Source organism: Passer montanus, unplaced genomic scaffold (genome assembly GCF_014805655.1).
Source record: "Passer montanus isolate IOZ18808 unplaced genomic scaffold, ASM1480565v1 scaffold20, whole genome shotgun sequence".
NCBI classification, from domain to species: domain Eukaryota; kingdom Metazoa; phylum Chordata; class Aves; order Passeriformes; family Passeridae; genus Passer; species Passer montanus.
This window is the reverse complement of record NW_024366592.1, coordinates 11,176,000-11,196,499: the sequence shown is the minus strand read 5'-3', so window position 1 is coordinate 11,196,499 and position 20,500 is coordinate 11,176,000. Positions and strand designations below refer to the sequence as shown.

Sequence of the window (20,500 nt, the reverse complement as noted above, 5' to 3'; positions counted from 1 at the left end):
ATTTTTCCTACCAGTCCTCTTTTAAGTGTCCCAGTAATGCTTGTGCATTACTGTTGTTACTTACCGTACAAATATGAGAAAGGAAATATCCTCATTTTCCTAGAAGAGACCAGAAAAGATACTTCACCTTAGCCTTTGTAGTAGTAATGTCCTGTGACAGGGCATGTAATTTTTACTATACACGGGTGGTCATAAGTCTACTGCTCTGCTTACATAACTTTAAATGCCTCTTTTACTGGGGAGTTGTTACTAAAGAGGTGCTGATTTCTTTCAGCAAGAGTGTAGCTCTTGTGTGTATGGATGTCTCACTAGATGCTTGCAGGATACCAAGTTTATATACTTGTTCAGGCTTTGGCAGAATACCTACAACTGAATCCAGAATGCTATACTTAATATCCATTTTCCATCCAGATGGATTAAAACCAGTTCGACCTCCCTAAATAATTTGAGAACAAAGCAGAATCTCACAACAATCTGAACAGGAAAAGGAAGCCAGTTAATAAGGAGTTACCCCTGAAGGAAAAATAACAAAGAATTAATTCAGGTTTTTGCCTGTTACATGTCTCCATAATACAGTTTTGAAAGCTCTGATCTCACTGTAATAATCTGGATAATTTTAACTCACAAGGAATACATTAATGCTTGCTTGCTTGTAATACTGATTTGAATCTATCAACTATTTCACCTAAGATTGTCTTCCTGATATAGAGGAGCTCATGATACAAAATGTTCCATGAAGATTAATCTTCACTCTGCTGGAGGTAGACACTTCATTTTGAAAGCCTCCAGAACAATTAAGGAATGTCATTTTGTCCTTTGAAGGGCATGACTGTCCTTAGTTCATTCTCCTTCTGTTTTCTACTTTTCTTGTCAATGCAGCTGGCATTTAACCCAGATGCTGTTTCTGAATTGTCCCTTTCTTCTCTCCCCTTGCTCCTTCTTTTCTCCTGTCAGCAACTCAGTATTGTGTGGGGAATGATTAATGATGGTACAGAGGGTGCTTATTGATCCTTCAGTGAAGAGGGATGAATGCTTCAATGCAGCATTTTAAGAAAGGGATATATGGTGGCATTTTAGTTATGTTGTAATATTCTTCACTGCAAAAGTAGTTATCTTTTCTAACACCTCCTTATTCATGTCCTAAGCACTTGTCACCTTAGTCACAAGCTTCACCACCTCTGACCAATATGAGAGTTGTACATTACAATGACCCAACTAAGATTATCTTACTCAAGAAGTGAGGTAGACTGATGTTTCTAGGTGGACAGAATTTATTTCTCTCTACTGCCTGCTTGTCTTGTGTACACTCTCTCTGGCTTTCTGTTATAGCAGTAAAGTGTGATCCAAAGCAGCACTGTGGGTGAACAATTGAGTTATTTTTAAGACAGCAAAATCTTTGTGTGTGAGACCCTATTTTCTCCTTTCCAATATAACTAAGAATTTCCTAACAATGGAGACATATGTGGAAAGTAATTATGTTTAAAAAAAAGCAACAAACAAACCAAACATAAGCTAGACAGTGACCTATGATCTTCAGTGCTTCTTAGTTTTTCCTAGCAACACCATTTCAGATATGCATCATAAAAATGTATCAGTGAAATGATTCACCATAAACAGAAACTGAACAGTTGTGGGATTTTTTAATAGGGTATGTCAGCCCTTACGGCCCTTAACTTGTTGTGTGTGCCCTACGCATGAAGAATAATCTTAACTTCCTCAGTACCACTAAAATTAAGGAGGAATCATACCCATTTGCAGTGATGACAGTATCAGAAATAACTCTTAGCCCTGTGTCAGCTCTAGGTTTCCCATACTTTATTTTACACAGATGCAGCTGCTCATTAGGTCCTCTGGAACAAAATATCACACTAGACTCAAGAAATGTTAAGAGAATATTTAGTTCCATGTTTTTAATGATTGGCCTGTCTGTAACTTAACAATCCTCTTCTGTGCAGCCTCCTTGCTCTGTGTGTGTGCATGATGCTGTAACATGATGGGATCTTAACCTTGAATTCTTGTCTGTTTGATTATCTGTAGTTAAATGTCTATAATGTGTGTACCTCTAATATCTGTGGGTTACTTGAGGGTTTTGGGATCATCCTAGGAGTTCTTATCAGATACGTGGGGTACACAGAGTAACAAGATTGTGAGTCATTGTGATGTGTACATGTACAGTAATACTGTAGCTTCCTCATACCAGAAAAGCACTTGGAATCCTTGATCTATCAAAGGGATAAACTCTCTTTAAAACTTAGGGATATCACAGGTGAAGCTAATTTGGAGATCATGTGATTTTGAACAGCAAGCTAAGTAAGAAAGGGCCAACACTTAGGAGTTGGTATTTATTGCCTGAATATGTACTATAAAAGTCAGCAGGGAGCAGAAGACTTCCTGATGAGCCACAAAGGAAATGTGTTTATATTGGGAAGCAGTTTTGAGCGGGATGGATTTAGACAAGGCAGGTTGTGCAGCTACAAACCTTCTCTTTCATCCTGTAAAGGATGCACCATTGGGCATTTATTTGTCAGGAGATCTCTTTGGGCACATGGTAGAAGATCCATAGAAGACAACATTACCTTCACTCTGCTTAGAAGTCAGTGCCTTGCTCGAAAAACTTTGTTTTGTCAATATATGTTGTGCACAAACTAGCTAATTTAGGTATTTCTTCATCATGGTGATTTTATAAGATCTGAAACTGAGAGGGCTTGAATGGATTGCTTAAAGCCTCCCAGCAAAGTGAAAGCAAGAGGATTAGAAGTCAGTAGTGAGTTAAATATTGGAAATTGCTATTCTCTGAGGTTGGGGGAAAGAGTAAAGCCAAGCCATTGAAATTTCATATAATGATATTATGAATCACAGAATGATTTAAGTGAGAAGGGATTTTTAAAAATCATCTAGTTCCAACCCACTGTTGTGGGCAGGGACCTCTTCCACTAGAGCAGGCTGCTCTGACCTTGAACTCTCCCAGGGACAGGGATATCTTCCACTTATCTGGGCTACCCATTCCAGTGTCTTGCCTGTCTCATTGTAGAGAATTTCTTCCTAATATCTAATCTAAATCTACCTTGTCTTGACACCTCACAGGGCATATTCAGTGCAGTCCTATGTCTTTTGAGCTAGTGGGAAATTGTCATGTGTTAAGTTTGTCATCTTCTTTAAACTAGAAGAGATAGGCATTTATATTTATAAGACTTATATTTATATTAAATTCATAACTTTATAAAAATTTATATTTACCTTAGAGAAGTGGGTAGAAGCAAGAATATTAAGTTCCTTTTTAAACTTTCCAGGAAACCACACTGTAGTTTGTCTTTCTCATGTTGGCTTTTCTGTGAGGTTCTTCTGTCCATATTCAACTTGCATGTTTCGTTAGCATTTTTCTGATTTGATTTCCTCTTACATTTTTAGTCCTGGTTGTCCCCTTTGGATAACTCATCCCATACACATCCTTCCTGCCTGTCCTAGTCTGTCTCTGCAGACCTCACAGCACAGGTTTCTGCTCTTTTTCTTTACCCTAAATATTTATTTGTTGTTTATCCAGATCTCTGCTGCCAGCTCTTACTCCCAATATCCATTCCCAGCCACCTTCAATTCCCAGCTCTTCAATTTTTTTTTCTATAATCTGTTCCTTGTTGTGTGGTGTTTGGCACAGGTTCTCTCCTCCTTTGACTTGGGCTGCTTCTTCCCTTTTGGCAGGATATTGGAAAAATCACTGAGAGCTTGGAGCAGATGACTGCCTTTTCAAACATGGTCTAGTTTAATCTGATAACCTCCACTGTGTTTTATCTCCTTATATGTGAGGATTTTGCAAGTGGGCTAAAAAAACTAGTAGCCAATGAACCTAGAGAGAATTGGGTTTTTTCAGTATAATAAGCAGAAGGGATCTGAAGAGATACGTGACTTAGATTTGTGTGGTAAGAAAATCCTTTTGTACAAACTCAGTTTTATTAAAACCATACTGGTGATAGCCAAACCTCTTAATAAAAATGTCTGAATATTTTATAATTCTCCACCATGAATTTGCTTGGTCCTTCATATTCTTAATATCAGTGGAAGCTCTTTAAAAAAATGGCTTTCTTATGACATATTCAGTAGTGAGGATCCTTTATTTGTTACATTAAACATTTACAATCCAATGTCTAATCTCCCCTGTCCCCCGAGGTGTGTCAGAATCAGAATGAGTTTTTCTGGCATTCACATCTACTGTAATGCTCTGTCTCAAGGCTGTTTTGTTTGGGATTTGAGTGGGTTAATCATGGTATTAAGATCACAAATTGAATACTTTCATAACAATAAACAGGTAAGTTAATTGAATTTTATAATAATGTAAGTATGTTTGGGCTTCCTTCATTTGTGTCCTCAATACTATTAAAGAGTTCACTAGCCCTAGGTATTCAGCATAATGAACACTTAATAGGTGGAAGATTTGTTTGTTGCTTATAAATTCCACAGCTAATTTCATGAGGACTTAGGAAATCACTCCTAATCTTGCACTTAATTAGAACACCAGGCTGGCCATACTGCTGCATCTGCCCAACCCTTCTCCTGCAGATCCTTGGTTTTGGTTTATGTTGCTAGGAACAAAAACGTTTCTGCAGTACTGGTTCAGATTATGAAGCAGCTGTCTGCCTGTCTCATTTCCTGGGTTCTTGCACTGCTGCTCATCACAGCTGCCCGGGTGAAATCCTTTTTCAACATTCATGGAGCACAAAGGAACTGAGACATGGATGCAAGTTGCCAGAAGAGCAGGCGCCTCAGGAGAAAAATATCTGGCACTTGAGTACTGTGGCTTGGCTCATGATCTGAGGCTCTTCCTTATTTTTGGCGTAGTCACGTGTGTGGGTTTATCCATATGTTCACAGGAGTGTACAGTGTGTGGGTACACGGAAAGTTGTTTTGTAGTGCCTGTGCTCTTAATGTGTTTGCACTTCCACCTCTCTCCTGGCATATCCAGTAATCCCTGTGCCCCACAGGGATTTGTACTGTCCACATCCTCATCCACACAGCAAATGCAGAGGCTCCTTTAGTCCTGGATGAAAGTGCCCACAATGTTACTGTTTGCTATGCATGTTGACTTGGCCTTTAATTGATTTACCATAAATTAAATTATTTTGCCTCTATTGCATGCTATTGCACTATTTGTAGAAAGAGCAGCAACCCCAGAGTTTCTATCCCATTATCAATCACTAAGCATTTGCTTTTGTTTTAGAACAGCAACTATTGAAGCACTCTGTAAGTCCTGACTGTGTGGTGCATTTTGATTGCTTATTGTGGTTTATGATAAAAATCAGGGCTGTGAACATTTTCCTTGCTGAAAGACAAATGGGTCTTGCAAAAGAAACCAACCAAGCAACAAATGAACAACAACAACAAAAATTGGGAAGCAACATTTTAGCATATACTGTAGTGTTATCCAGTAATGACTTTAAAAGCTTTTCAAAGGCCATAAACCATATGGAATGGAACCACTTGAGACCCACCTTGCACATTACACCTTAATATCAGTGGAATTTATGATACCATAGATCATGTTAATTCACTATTTCCAAACAGTCAAGGCATAACTTTTCTTTTTAAGGACAAAGTCACACAGCCCAGAGTTTCACAACTGTTCATTGACCACTAAGAACCAGTATCACATAATTTAATTAAATCACTACTTCTTCAATCATTAGATGAGACTCACAAAGTACCACCATTAAGATATCTATTGCATGCTAGTTTTTTTCTTTTTAGATATTTTGCTATATTTCTTTAGAATTACAAATGTTTTAAGGTCCTCCTTTTTTGGTCTGTCAGGAGTGGTGATAGTTAAGGATTTCAATTCTGTCATGTGTTGTTTTATCAGGTCAAAGCTTTAGTCCCCATTAAGTGCAGAGAAGAGAGAAAAAAATCTGTGGTGACAGTCTGTGAGCCAGTGCTGTAACTCTCTAATGCTCTGTAGCTGTTGAAGGTGTAGTCATGTCTGCTACAATTCAGTTTTTAGTGCTACAAATGAATTTAACAAACACTTCTCTCAGTAAGGGCTGCAAAGGGATCTGTTCAACTGTTCAGTTGAATCTAGATAGCCATTAAGAAGTCTCTGCAAGGAGCTTTAAGGGGCTTCTGCCAAAAAGGTTAAGTAATAATAAACACTAAGCAAAGAGAATCAGTCTGTAACCCAGAGCACTGGGGTGTTTGAAGCAAGCCCTGCTTCTGACCCTCCTTCCACTTGCTTGTCCCTCAGTCTCTGTTCTGCAGTGAAAGAATCTCGGAGGTCTCCATGAGCACTGTTTCGACCTGGACTCTCTGAAAATGTGCAGGGGGACTGTCATCACTATGGGTGTCACTGTTGTTTCAGGAGATGTGTGACCTCTTCCTTCCCGCCTATTCCTTCTTTATGTTCTTGTTCTTACTCCAGCATTTTTTCCCCTGCATCCTGTTTTCCTGGGTCTGTAGCTCTTCTGCTGTTCAATTTGCTTTCCAAGCCCAATTTTGGCAGCATTGCTGAGCCCTTTGCTGGCCTCTGAAGTTCACAGTGACCTTGACTGCAGCAGGTGCTCCCCAGCTCTTCTCCCTGGAAACCACTGAGCTCCTCTCTGTGCTTCAGGCTTTGGTGAACCAGAAAAATAGGAGCTGTCTTCCCCAATGTCTTTTAGCACTGTCTTGTTCTCTTATCAGAATGAAGAACTTGTAAGTATTTAAATACATCTCTCCCCCTTAATCAACTTCTTTTCAACAGTAGGAAGGGTTGCAGCACAGTTGTGTTTTCTGTTTCTCTCAGAAACCTTGATGATTTTATGTTGCTGCTCGTAATCCAGCTATCAAAATTGTTTATGAGTTGATATTCTGTTCTGCTTCTGGAATATTTCATGTGAGGATTTAAATATCTTTCCCGCTGCTCCCATAAATTTTTTCACCATTATTTGATTTAAGACCCTTCAGGGAGAAAAAAAGAACTTAATTCAGTGATTCACTTTAACAAAATTAGGTACTCAAGATTTTTCACTTGCTTTCTTTTTATTTAATGAGATCTTAGTAGGTAGCTCTCTTGGTACCTTTCTTGTGGACTCACTTTTTTTCTTTTATTGTATTCCTTATTATTTATTTTTCTTTTTGTGATTTTGTTTTGGACTCTTTGGTGGCAAGAACAGAAAGAATGTGAAAAACTTGATTTCCTGTTATTAAAAATTTGGCCCTAACCTGAAAGGTTTTGCTGTATTTTCACGAGTTATCTTTTTTTCCCCCCCCGTCTAAATACGGAAATATGTAGATTCTGTGTGTAGATGGAATAGTATCTGTTTTGGTTTAAAAGCAGCCTTAGATAAAAATAACCTGGCATTGGATAGTTTTCCCTGACATCAGGCTGTGATTTCCATTGCTTTAAACTTGTAGACTTTGAGTTCTGAGAATGAAATATCACTCTTATTTCAAGATACAAGGGTGCCCCCCATAACTCTTATTCTGGGGTATGTTCCTTTGTTTTACAAACAATATTTGATGTTCAGATCTGAAAATGAAGTACTCAATTTAACTGAGTATGTTTTAGCTTCTTTCATGATACCATAAAAGGTGGTTGAAAATGAAATATTGATAATTATAAGTGGGTGAAACTGATGATGATTAATATGCTCTTGCTTTTACATAACTGTTAAGGTTTAGATAGCAGAAAGCTTTCATGAAGATATGAAAAAAACCAACATTGGAAACCATTGCAAGTCTGTTACAATTCAAGAGACTTCAGTTAAAGAGGTTTTTCTTTGTTTTGGATTTTTTCAGCCATTCCACTAGGGATCATAGTTGTACGAGGAGATTGTGACTTGGAGACTTGTCGTATGTACATTGACCGTCTACAAGAGGTGAGGCCTTTGTGAATTCAGGTATCATTCACAAACCTATTTTATGCTTTTCTGTTCTTAGTGCAGGGGTCTAATAGCTGCAGCAAACATGTATCAAGAGTATTGCAATTTGCCTACCATTGAAACCGAAATTCTAGAATTAAGATATGATAATAAAAGTACTGAAAAGTAGTCCCTAAACAGGAAATTAAAAATCATACTGATTCCTTTTAAATGATAACAGAATTGAATTGGATGGGTTTGTTTACTTCTCCTTGATTTTTAATGGAATACTAGGACTTTCCATATACCTTGTTGAAATTACATAAATTATGGATTAGAAAATGTGTTATGCAAGGATAAACACTGTGCTATTTGAGTGGGTCTAATTATGCAAATGTCGTTCTCTAATAATGGAGTAGTATGAGACACCACTAAACACAGCAAATATCAACTAGATATTTTCAAAGACAGAGAAATGGGTGTTCACACAGCTAAAAGTGGTTTTGCTCTTGTTCTTAAACACCTTGCCTCATGAGAGTTCATACTACAATACACCCTGGAAAATGCAGACTCCAAATGCCTCATTACCCAAATAATTTTAAGTGTGAGCTCCTTTAGTGATAAAACGAATGGATTTTCATTAATGTATTGTCTCTGATACTTTCAATCTCTTAGTGATAGCTTTCAAAAACATTTACAAGTCTGATAACATTACATTTATAAGCAATTTATATATAAGCATTTATAAGAATTTATAAATGGTTGATCTAGTTTATGTAGGAACTATGAAGCTCATCCCTTCCATTGAACTCTTTGAGAGCCATTGACTTCCAATAGATTTTGGAATTCCACACTGGCAGTCTGAATAAGAAACTTAGTATCTCACTTCAGGCTTTCACTTCTTTGCATTTCAGCCAGGATTCCTTTTATCAAATGCATTTAATTCAGACCTGGAGTGTGACTGTAATTATCAGACATAAATCCATATTGCAAGGTGGTGCATATTTGAAGTATCCAGTTCAGAAAATTACAGTGAAATACTAAGAATGATGGATGATGACCTCATCAGATTAAAAATGTGATCTCACACTGTGATCTCAGGCAGTTTTAGGTACAACCCCTGAAGGAAGCACAGCTAGATATTTTGGTTGAATTACCCATAGTGGTTGTGGAGGAACTGTGTTTCTCCAACCTTTTGCAGGGTTTGTACTAATTTTTGCATGTGTGCTTGATTTGGCTCAGTCCCATTTGCTGGGAGTAGAGATGTCAAGCTTGGCTGGGCTCTGCCAATTTCCATGCTGCTGGAGGGCAACAGTCTGCCAGCCAGGCTCTTTAGTAGACTATGTCATGCGCTATAACTATTTGATAAAATCTCTATTAAAATAAATTAGATGCCTGAACCCTGCTAAATGTCAGGATCATTCTGATATGACCTTCTTGGAGTGAGGTTGTCTTAAAATAGAGAGAACTGTCAGTGATTTTCTTAAGTGCATTAATCACTCTGAAATATTTGCAAAAGTGTCTTAAAGATTTTTGACATATTTTCATTAATTTTGTTGCTGACATTGTAAATTTAGACAGTTCTCTTGGAATAAATAGATTTCTTAATATGATAAGATACATTAGTGCAATCTCCTTTTTTTGAAACTATTTTTTGGCCAAATACATACAAATCTAAACTTTGAGTGAGCTTTCCTTGATTTTTCTGTGGAGTTTGTTTCAAATGCTTAAAACCAGTGAAAAATACTTGCAAAATGATTTGTGTTTGCCCAACCACTTCAGATAGTAGAACTACATACAGCTCTTGTTGCTGTAATCTTTTTCATCATTGTAATGTCTTTCATTTTCCTCCTAGGACCTACAGTCAGTAACCTCTACTACACAAAGAGTTCATTACCAGGTAAGAGAAGCTTTCCTTTTAGTATCAGAACAGAAAGAGACTTAAAAATGGGAGTGACACTCTTTGCATTGGAAGCCATATGTTAGATGAATTTCTAATTATCTGATTATCTAATTTACCCTTAAATATTGGAAGCAAGTTCTGCTTTCTCTTGGGCAAGTTCTATGGAATCACCTTTAAAATTAGCAAAGCTTGATGATGGTTGTGATATTGCAATAGCAGTATTTTCCATATTGAAGTGAATGAGAAAATGTGTTCTGTAGGACAAATGACAAAATTGTTTCTCTGTCTGAGAAACTGAACAATGACATGTTGTATTGCATAGCTATTGTAGCAAAGTCTATCCCTGGGGAGGGGTGGGGGGGAAGGTGTTTTAGCAAGCCCGGCCTCTTAATAATTCTGTACAGGACAGCCATCTACCTCGAATTTACATAATCCTCAGGGTAATTTTTTAGTCCATCCTAAGCACATGTGTGTTTTCTGCATGAGATAAATATGTTTTAGTTTAGGTGGATAGTTCTTAAAATTGGTCTCTTTGTGTTTTGCAACTTTATTCTACAATTTATGCAATACAGAACTTGTATTTTCAGTTGGAAGTATCATTCAAGAATGCATATTTCTCTCAGTAAAATAATTCATTGTAGAGTGCTTAAATTGGAAGTAAACTGTGTGAGACTAACTCTACTGACTCCTGAAATTATCTGATGTTAGCATGGAGATTTGGCACAGACCATGGTAAGTTGCCATAGTGCTTAGGATCACAGGACAAGTTTGCATGGTGCTGATAGCATCTTTCTAGAAATAACAATGCAAGTCTTGTTGCATCAGCAGGAATGAGTTCACTGAGAAGCATATAGAGAGCCAGCCTACAGGAAGCAATTGTGGTAAAATTGCAGATAATTTCTTTGGAGATAATGATTACTTGAGGGATGCAGAATTCCAGTTTCATGAGAATGCCTGTAGATGCTCTGACTGTAGACACTATAAGCAAATGCAATTTGGCATGTTTTGCTGGACTTGCCTTCTTTATATCAGTTGATGGTTTTTTCTTTGTTTCCCTGCCCAATGCTAACTTCATATTCTTGACATTTCCATCAATCATCGCCCTGGAACTAGGTTTTGGAACAGTGTTAGTGTCTAGCAAATTGACTAATAAACCAGCATGTATGATTCTGTTCCACTCATAATGAATTAACCTAAGTGACTGCTGACTGCTCCATGTGTAGAAAACTGCCTGAGGTAAAATGACGAACAAAATCTGTGTATATGGGGAGATGTACAAGAGAGTATGAAATGTCAGAAATCAGCTCCATGCTTGGCTCTAACCTCTGCAGTTACAGCAGTATATAAATTAGTTGCCTACCCATTTTCTCTAGTGCACAGCAGTGTGAAATCCCTAACATACCATTCATTTTTTATGATTCTACATTTTAAATGCACCCTCTCTGTGTTTTGTATTCGGTACTTGTTTGTCTAGTAATATTTTTTTTTCCACAGTGGTTCGTTTCTGCAAATTGTCTCATTAGGTTAATTTGAGGTTTATTCTGTATTTGTTGGTATCCCTCTACATATTACAGAAATGGGAAAAAGAGGGGGATAAAGGGCATGAATAAGGTGCTTCAGCTGATTGAACTGTCTTTAGACCTCACTAATAAAGTGTCATGGGTACTTTTAAATCTCATAAATGAAATTCTCTTGTGTGATTCCTTTGCAGTTCAAAACATAGGCAGTCAGCAGAATTATTAGCAAACCAAGGTGCAAATGAGAAAAAAATTTACTGGAGTGTTTTCTCATTCTGTTTTGTTTCTCTAATGAGTTTAAGACTCACAAAATATCATTCTCATGGGCCTGAAACTTTGCAAGCTAGGTCTGTAGTTGAACTGTAATGAAGTCTTGGAGGGAGTATGTCACAATGTGCAATTTGTGACTCAAGTTGACATTTACCAGTAGTATTCCTACCTGCATTTTCTCAGCATTTTGTACTCTATGAATTTTACTGATTTCTCCTCTTTTTATAAACTGCATTTTAGTACACACCATTGGAAGTTTTCTTCCTTTTGTCCTTTGTGTTGCAGTCCCCTCCATTCGACACAGGGTGGACTAATTATTAAGATACATAAAGCTTTGTGCATGTAGACACAACAATGCCAGCAAGCCCAGCAGGTTTCAGAGATCCTTGATTTTCTGACAAACACTCCAGTGGCAATACAATCAGACCTAAAATCCCACAAGTCTGTTTTCCTGTATCAGAAAAAGTTGTATTTTAAATCTGATTCTGTTAAATCCCTGAGATGTGTGGTTTGCTCCTCATGTACAGTTAGAGTTCACTAAATGGGATGTTTTGCTGTCCTTGTCTCCATCTCTGTGATGCACAGATGCTGGATACCATAAGCCGTATATGAGAATAAGGTTTATGGGATCAAGTAAAATCCTTCCTGTTGCTTTTACTTTTTCTCTTCCTTCCATGTGGCTTGATATACTACTCTGTGATCTGTTGTCTGAAAGAGGACTAAAGTTTAATCTTGAGCCAACATGTACCGGAATTTACAACATTTACAGATGTTCTGATTGTACTGCTTAACATGTGAATAATGCTAGAATAATCTGTGTCTATACAAATTTGTGCCAAAGATCCATGCCACTCTGTTTTGCCCTATGCAAATATGTTTGTGTTTAAATGTTATATGCATCAGGTTTAGGAATCCGGCTGGCCATTCACTGGCAGCATGAAGCGTAGCCATGATCATCCTCTGCTCTCTTAGATCCCTTTTGATCCCTTTTCCACTCCAGTCAGAGCTAAAAACACATGGGGTAGCCTGTTTGAGTCTTTGATAAGTACAGATTAAGAAGAAAATTTTAATTCCTCCCCAGTAATTTAATTTGGTTCCTGGGTTATATAGCTTTTGCACATTGTGCAATGTCAGTAAAGCAAAATTAAAAAGTCAGTCTAGAAAATAGTCCTTTTCATCAGAGAAGAAATGTTTGCTGGGTTTTCTTTAATAACACAATTTTCATGTCCTATCCAGGACCAGGAAAGCTCTTTCCCCAGAGTGCTTTCTGTTCAGAGGCTCTCTCCTAGATGGTGCTTTCTAGATGGTAAGTGCATCTCCCTTCTGCTGTGCCCAGCATGCTGCCTGCTTCTGGTGTGCCTGTGGAGGATAGTTCTGAGTGTAATACTGGAGAACGGTAACTGTTCCTTCTTGTTATACTGAGCAGGTAAAAAAGGAGCTGAAAAAATTAAACAGGCCCTTCATCTAACAATCAAAATATATCCTGTAGGTTTTTCATGCCACAGAGAGGCATTCCACTGAGGCAGGTTAGAAGCTTGGTTTATCAGTGTCTCTGCTGTGAAGAGCAGACTTTATTGCATGCACTGCCCAAGCTCAGAGTACAGCCAGTTGTGGCAGTGGGTGTAAGGCTGAGTTCTTCACCCTGTTTTCTCTGCAGGTGTTGTAGTCTTTGGGCACTGCAGTGTCTAGGTGACAGAAATGTACCATGCTTTCCTTGTAACTCTGTGCTGGAGAGCTGCACTTGTATTTGACCCAGGCTTTGTCAAAACAGACGACTTATCTGGGCCCTACATCAGGCTCCACAGCACTGGAATTAGCAGCTGAAATGGATGGCATCTGCTTTTATAAAAGCTTCAACATGGGAGGCTTAAATTTTTAATGCTCAAAACAAAACCAAATTTTCCTTGGCAATTTCTAATCACTGTTCCTTGTCTCTCATGAGGGACATTGATAAAAGCCATAGTGAGAATCTGTTTGGTTTTTGGAGAAAGCTGGATGGGTAGGTGTGTTCAGTTTTTGTCTTTAGTATTTGATATTCCTGTGAAGTGCCAAAACCTACAATGCTACATCACTGTGCTCTTGTGTCGTAACTGCAGAGTGAATGAACCTGATTTCACTCACCCAAATAAATGCAAAGCAGATACAAAAAAAAAATCGCATCTGGTGAAGCACATTGTAAATGATAAATACTTTTGAGGTTAGTAATATAAATTATTTGGCAATGACAAGTTTCATAATATGTGCTTCATTTAGTGAATCCCCCTATTTTCATGTGTTTTTCATGAGTAGCATAAATTTCCCTTGAACATACTGGTAATTCAGAGTCAATATCTGTGGCCGAGCATTTGATTTATAAAGAGCTCCTAAGCATATTATTCTTCTTTAGATTCAGAATTTGAATTAATCCCATTAGACCCATCAAATTCAGTGTATATATATATATATATATATATATATATATATACTTGTTATACTCTCATCGGAACAAAACAACTTTTCTGTCACATATTTTAATGTAGTCAATTCGCTCCTAAGCATATTATTCTTCTTTAGATTCAGAATTTGAATTAATCCCATTAGACCCATCAAATTCAATATATATATATACACGCTATACTCTCATCGGAACAAAGCAGCTTTTTCTGTCACATATTTTAATGTAATCAATTCTTATAAGACTGAAATCCATTTTATACATTTTAAAAATATTTATTTTAAGTTAATATTTTCGTGACTGCTGTTTCATTAAGCCTTTTCTTTAAATTCAGCATTTAATGGGATATGAATGTAGAATCTTAGAATGTTAAGAGTTGGAAGGGAGCCTAAAGATCATCTAGGCTCAACCGCCCTGCCATGGGCAGGGACACTTCTCACTAGACCAGGCTGCTCAAGGCCTTGCCCAGCCTGACCTTGAGCACTGCCAGGGTTAGGGCATTCACAAGTTCCCTGGGCAACCTGTTCCACCATCTCACCACTCTCACAGTTATTTCTTCCTAATATCCAGCCTGAATTTCCCCCTTTTTTTTTCAGTTTGTACCCTTACTCCTTGTCCTGTCACCAGAGTTCAGATGAAGAGTCTGTCTTCAGCCTCCCTGTAGACCTCTTCAGATGCTGGAAGGTTGCTTTGGAGTCTCCATGCAACCTTCTCTTCTCCGGGCTGAATAGCCCCAGATTTCTCAGCCCGTCTTTGTAAGGGAGGTGCTCCAGTCCCCATATCAACTTCACAGCTCTCCTCTGGACTTGCTCTGGCAGTTCCAGGTCCTTGTGCTGGGGGCAGCAGAACTACAGCGCTCTAGGCAGAGTCTCACATGAGCAGGGTGGAGGCAGAGAATCCCTTCCCTTGACCTGCTAGCCACTTTCCATTTTACTGATACCCAGGACATGGCTGGCTTTCTGGGCTAAAAGCTCACCCAGCTGGCTCATGCTGAGTTTTTCAGCAGCCATCACCCACAAATCCTTTGCAGGGCTGCTCTCAATCATTTCTCCACCCAGCCTGTAGGTGTGCTGGGACTGCCATGGCTCCTGTGTAGGACCTTGCACTTTGTTGAACTCCATGAGGTTTACACTGGCCCACCTCTCAAGCATGCCACGGTCCCCCTGGCTGGTGTCCCTTTCCTCCAGCATGTTCACTGCCCCACCAAGGCTGGTGTGAGCAGGGAACTTGCTGAGGGCATGATCGATTCCATTCTCTGTGCCATTGACAAAGACGCTGGTCACAGTACTGACCCAAGATACCCCACTCATATAGGAATTAACTTATGTTCTTGTGGAGCCACTGTGACTTCCCTGACACAGGGGTTGTTTTAGGACCCAGTGATGTTAGTGCAGCCCAGCTTGTCCATGCAGTCCTGCTCAGACTATTTTCTGCTGTTGTTTCTCTGTCTTGCAGCAACTTCTGCTGATCGTTTTTACCGCATTGACAGATCTCAGGTAAATCCTTATTTGTTTTTTATTTCTATAAATTTATTTTTTAAAGCTAACATCAGATGCAGCTTAAAATGAATTATCTGCCATTCTTCCTGTCTGTTGCAAAAGGTTGCTCATGATGTCTCATTACAATTGGAGAAAAAAAAATCTGGGCTGTTTTTTAGTTGATCTAATTCATGTTGTTTCACTGAAGTCTTGTATCTGCTGACCATTCTGTTTACTACCAATCTGGTAGAGATCAGAATTTTCTGCAATTTTTTGTCCTTATCAAGTCTTACTAGGGGCATCTGTATGGCACCAATGTATTTGTATTTATCTTTTCAATGTTGCTTTTAGGCATCAGAAGTCTTGATCCTGTGTGTGTATGTGTATGCCATGAAATAGCTATGGAAATTAAGATGTTGTTACAATTTGAGAATTATGAACAGAGATGCACAAAATAGTCACAAGGAACACCAAAAAAATTGTGTGTCTGCTGGATTCAAACCTGTGGCGTAGATCTGACAATCTGAATACATTTTTTAAAAGACACTGAAAATTTTACAGGGCTTTTGGTGTTTCTGATTTGTAGCCAGAACAGGCCAATTAGTTGCTCAGCATTAAGTGCAAATTGTTGATTTCACACTGTGGTTGTTTGTATCTGGTCCCCCTGAGAGCTGTGTAAGCTGTTTCTGAATCACATGAACATGTTACTGTTTCTTAGCAAAAGCAGCTGGTGCTTTAGCTCAAGCAGAAGGAGCTGTGACTTTAGTTCAGTGTTCCCCTGTTCAGTGTCTGCATGTAGACACCGTGGGACTTTTCACACAGTCAAACAAGTGGTTTGATGTTGTAATCTAACATTGGGAAGGCAGGGGTGAAGAAGATATTGCTACAGATTAAACTGGGTAATTTGACTCTGTTGGGCTTATTCTGCATTTCTCCAATGCTTGATGCTCTACTTATGGTCATTTTTAATGCCTACTCCTTCATCCTGTGATTCTGTGGAGAAAAAATTAAATACTGTGTGTTGGTCCCAGCACACAAACAGTGGCAAATTTCCTACCCATTTCACTACATAGACAGGCGTACTCACACTCAATGGTTTTTTTTGAAAGACAATAAGCATTCAGTGTCAATAACAAAATAAAGGATTGAGAAAGAGAGTTTTGGTAATGGAGATGTGAAAACAGAATGTAAAACTGGTGGAGATCTGGAAGTGAAAAATTCTGTCAACCATCATCAAAGAAGAGGCTTCAGGTGTTGGTCCTCATTTCAAAAAGCAAACCTCAGCTTTATGGGTAGACCTGCAGGTTTCATCAGAATGGCATAGTCATCTAGGAACAGCTTTTAAAATATTGCCGTGAGTGTGTAGCTTGCTCATGGGGAATCTTGTTTGGCTTGAATGACAAATAAATTGGTGACTTCTGTGGCATTGATTTTAATGTGTCAGTATGTGTGAGCACACACTTAAATACAAAGTCCCTTGAATATTCTTCAGGGAACCTGACATGCACTCAACTCATTCTAGGGCAGCTGGGTACTCTGAGGACCAGTGCTGCTGCAGGTTCATGATTTGTTGCTTGTGTCACTCCTACAGGAACATTTGCACTTTGTGACGGAAATTTCGCAGGACGAGATTTTTATTCTGGACCCAGAGATGGTAATGTCTCAGCAGGTGGGGACGCCACCAGGAATGCCTGACCTGGTAGTGGAGCAGGCAACTGGGTGAGTGCTGCTGGAATCTGGTTTTCATCAGGTGTATTAGAGATGGACATCTGTTTCTGGCCGGCCCCCTTTTCTGAAGGACTAGGAGTTGTGGGAGGGTGGGTATTAGGTAGGAACAAATCCAGCTGTGGTAATGACAGAAGAGTAGTGTAACATCTACTCCATTGGGCTTCCTGGAACACACAGCAGGACTAGTGGACTTCACACCTTTTAACCACCTCACACCACCTGACCCTAAATCCTGCCATAAATCTCTAATGATTGAGTTACAAACTTTGCATGGTTAGAGTTCAGATCCTACTGTGTAGAGCCCTGAAGCCCTTTGTGCCTAAGAATGATCATGAAGTGTCTCTGCTTCTTATCATCCTCTTGACAGACCAGAAATGCTTCTATTCATCTTTAGGAACAGCACTCATAGTGAATTAATCTATTTTAACTTGCTATGGGCTGAAAAATACTGGGAACCAATAAACATAAGACAGCTTCCAAGTGGAGCATACAAGGGGTATGAATGCCTTTCTCTTCCTCCTTCTCTCCTTAGAATATCGGAGCGGTGGAACCCTGCGGTTCGGAAGAGGATGCTGAGTGACAGCGGCCTTGGAAAGATTTCTCCCCACTACGAGGTACCTGACAAACAAAAGGACGCCAGCCAGACACATATGCTGCAGTAAGAGCCCTCTGCATTTCTCTGCTTAATGATGCACTGTCCCTGTCACCACAGACAACTTCTAATGCCTCCTTTAAGCTTAATGAATTGTGCCGAAATGCTGAAATTTGCTATTTCTCTTTTGCTTCTCCCTTCTGTTCTTCCTCTTTGTCCATTATTTTATGTGCTTGTCTTTGTTTCGTTCTTTATGCACCCTCTCCTTTTAATAAACCTAAATCCAAGTATTTGAAAGAAAATACCTTATTTTTGATGTCTGAAGTTCCAGAAAACCTTCTTGGCAATTGGTTTGGTGAAAGGTCAAAGCATTCACCCTCAAGTTAGTTCTGATGCAATGTGATAAAGCAGGAACCTCTATAACTGCTGCTTGCTGTCAAAGGTGTAGGCAAAGGTTTTCATATCTTGAACCATGTAGGATGGCTGTACAGTGGTTTTCTTTTTGATAATTTCCCCATAAAAGAAAATTTTGCCTTAGTACTATCTACTATGTTCAGATTGATTTAAAAATACCTCTTATTCTGCTTAATGTTAGAAATTGTTCTCAACTTTTTGGTTATTTCACTTTAGATTTTCAAAACTGCCAGTGGATCATTTTCAAAGATTAGATGGGAAATGTCTGTCAGAACTGTTTGTGGCTTTGAAAGTTATTTGTGATTTGGTATCATATTCCACCCATTCCCCAATAATTATGTTATGTATAATTGTGTTTGTAGTTCTATTGTATCAGCAACCCTATGGGCAGCTTTTAAGACATAGTATAGAAAAAATAGGATTAGTGACAATGTTGCCTTTTTTCAGACTTTTTTTTCTGTCAGGATGTGTGTGGGAGAGGGCTGCAAGGTAGAGGGCAGGCAGAGCCTACAGCTCTGGCACAGCTGCAGTGGGGATGGCAGGCTGTGTAGCCATGTGACTACCAACTGGAAACTTTCCAGCTAGCTGGAAACTGCTGTCAGGAGGAGATGTCACGGCAAGAAAGGGTGATCAAGGTAGCACTGCCAGGAGAAAATTGCCTGGTTTTCTCCCTGAGGAATTCTGGATTAGTTCTTGATATTCTTTGAAAAGTGAAAAATGGTGAATTTAGGTTCATTTTTCCATAGACTTGAATGGAAGGGCCCAAAATCTGAAGCTGGCAAAGCTGTGAGAAAAATGATGCTTAGATGGTTTTAGGCAGTGTGGAGAGATGGTGAGAACACGTGGACTTATTTCTTATTGATAAGAAGAATGATTTTGTTTACATCAGCATGACTGGAAATGTTTGCTTAGCTGTAACAATTACATTTGGTGGATTTATTAAGCACAAAGGAAGCTAGTAGCATTGTTCAGAGTAAAGTGTCCCTGGCACTGCCTACTATGAGGAATTGTTTACTTTACAAGTTCTCTAAACTTTAATTGTTTTGGCTGAATTTTTTCATACTAAGACTCAGTCTATGACTGATTATTTTTCTTTTAGTAAAAACTTTAACAAAAAAAAAGCCAGTTCTTTCTTAAGACAAGATTTGTGAGAAATGTGCTCCTTTAAATGACCTTCCTTCAAATAAATAAATCCACTGGTTCTTTCCTGAGATGTGTTAGGGCTGGTAGTGGAATGAAACTCATTGGAATGAAATTTTGGAAGCTTGACATTTAGTAAAATGTCATCATAATACCAGGGAGATGCCTTTTGCTGTCTTGAAAATTACCCCTAAATTTGCCCTGCTGATGAGGTTGTTTGTGCACTTTGGAGACACCTCAGATTCAAGAGCTTTGCTTTCAAAAGTTTCTGTCTGTACATGCTCACAGAGGAGTTATGCTTCTCTGTGCTTAATTCAGGTTGCAGACCTGCCTGCAGGGCTGAGGGAAGTGGGACTTTGCTGCTCATTAGCTGTTGTCCAGCAGCAAGGAGAAAAGGGATGCATCAGTCATGTTAAGATGGAGGTGGTCAGGAGAAGGTGTATGAAGGAACAAGGAAAAGAGGCTGCAAGAGCCAAAGGAGTAGAAGCACAGAGGGAGCATGTGCAGGGCTTGAGGAACAGGGTTAAAGGATGGGAGCTGTTCTGGACACAGAGGATAACCAGGTGTCTGGGGAGTAAAAATGGGAAAAGGAGGAGGGCATGGGGTACAGATAGGTAAGAGATGAGCGAGACAGGCTAGGGGCATGGGGGAAGGGTCTCTGTCTGTTTCTCTCCAGAATACAGAATTCTGACTTTAATCAGGTTATTACAAAGGTGGGCAAGCTCTGAAATATGTTTAGACGCTGCTTCACTTGCTACCAAGGTGGAAGGTGTATGGTAAACGAGTCAGGGGACCTCAGTGGAGGCAGCAAGGTATCATTAAATTTTAGACAGCTGAATGATGCCCTGTGGGACTGGCTTCTCTTTTCAGTATCTGTGACAGAATTTCTGAAAGGTGAGGATTTACAACAACTTTTCTCAAGTGGCCAGTTAACCATGGGCTCCTCATTCTGTGCATGTCCACTGTGAAGTAGGTTTGGTTACTGGGGGACCACTACAAGGAGATTTTGAAAGAGTGTGGAGGGCTGGAAACTGAGAAATAGGATTTCTGTTGCCTCAGGTTGTATGACTAAAATGAATAGAAAGTTTGTGCCTGCTTTCCCAGCTGCAGAATACTGATAATAGTGCACCCTCACCTTAAAGGGGCACAGTGAGGGTAAATTTCATGGTCTTGAGGAACCTGGATACTATGGGGAGACTCTGTC

At 39.1% G+C, this 20,500-nt stretch overlaps 1 protein-coding gene across 4 annotated transcripts in view; it reads left to right on the top strand.

Moving 5' to 3' along the window:
- The window catches only part of DGKI (diacylglycerol kinase iota), a 205,171-nt gene that overhangs the window by 136,609 nt on the left and 48,062 nt on the right, over positions 1–20,500 (top strand). For all 4 annotated transcript variants that reach the window (XM_039708217.1, XM_039708216.1, XM_039708215.1 and 1 more), the window contains 6 exons: positions 7,759–7,838; positions 9,676–9,720; positions 12,747–12,816; positions 15,400–15,440; positions 17,014–17,141; positions 17,683–17,808. In XM_039708217.1, the coding sequence (XP_039564151.1) occupies positions 7,759–7,838; positions 9,676–9,720; positions 12,747–12,816; positions 15,400–15,440; positions 17,014–17,141; positions 17,683–17,808 (490 nt within the window). The remainder of the gene's footprint in view (positions 1–7,758; positions 7,839–9,675; positions 9,721–12,746; positions 12,817–15,399; positions 15,441–17,013; positions 17,142–17,682; positions 17,809–20,500) is intronic.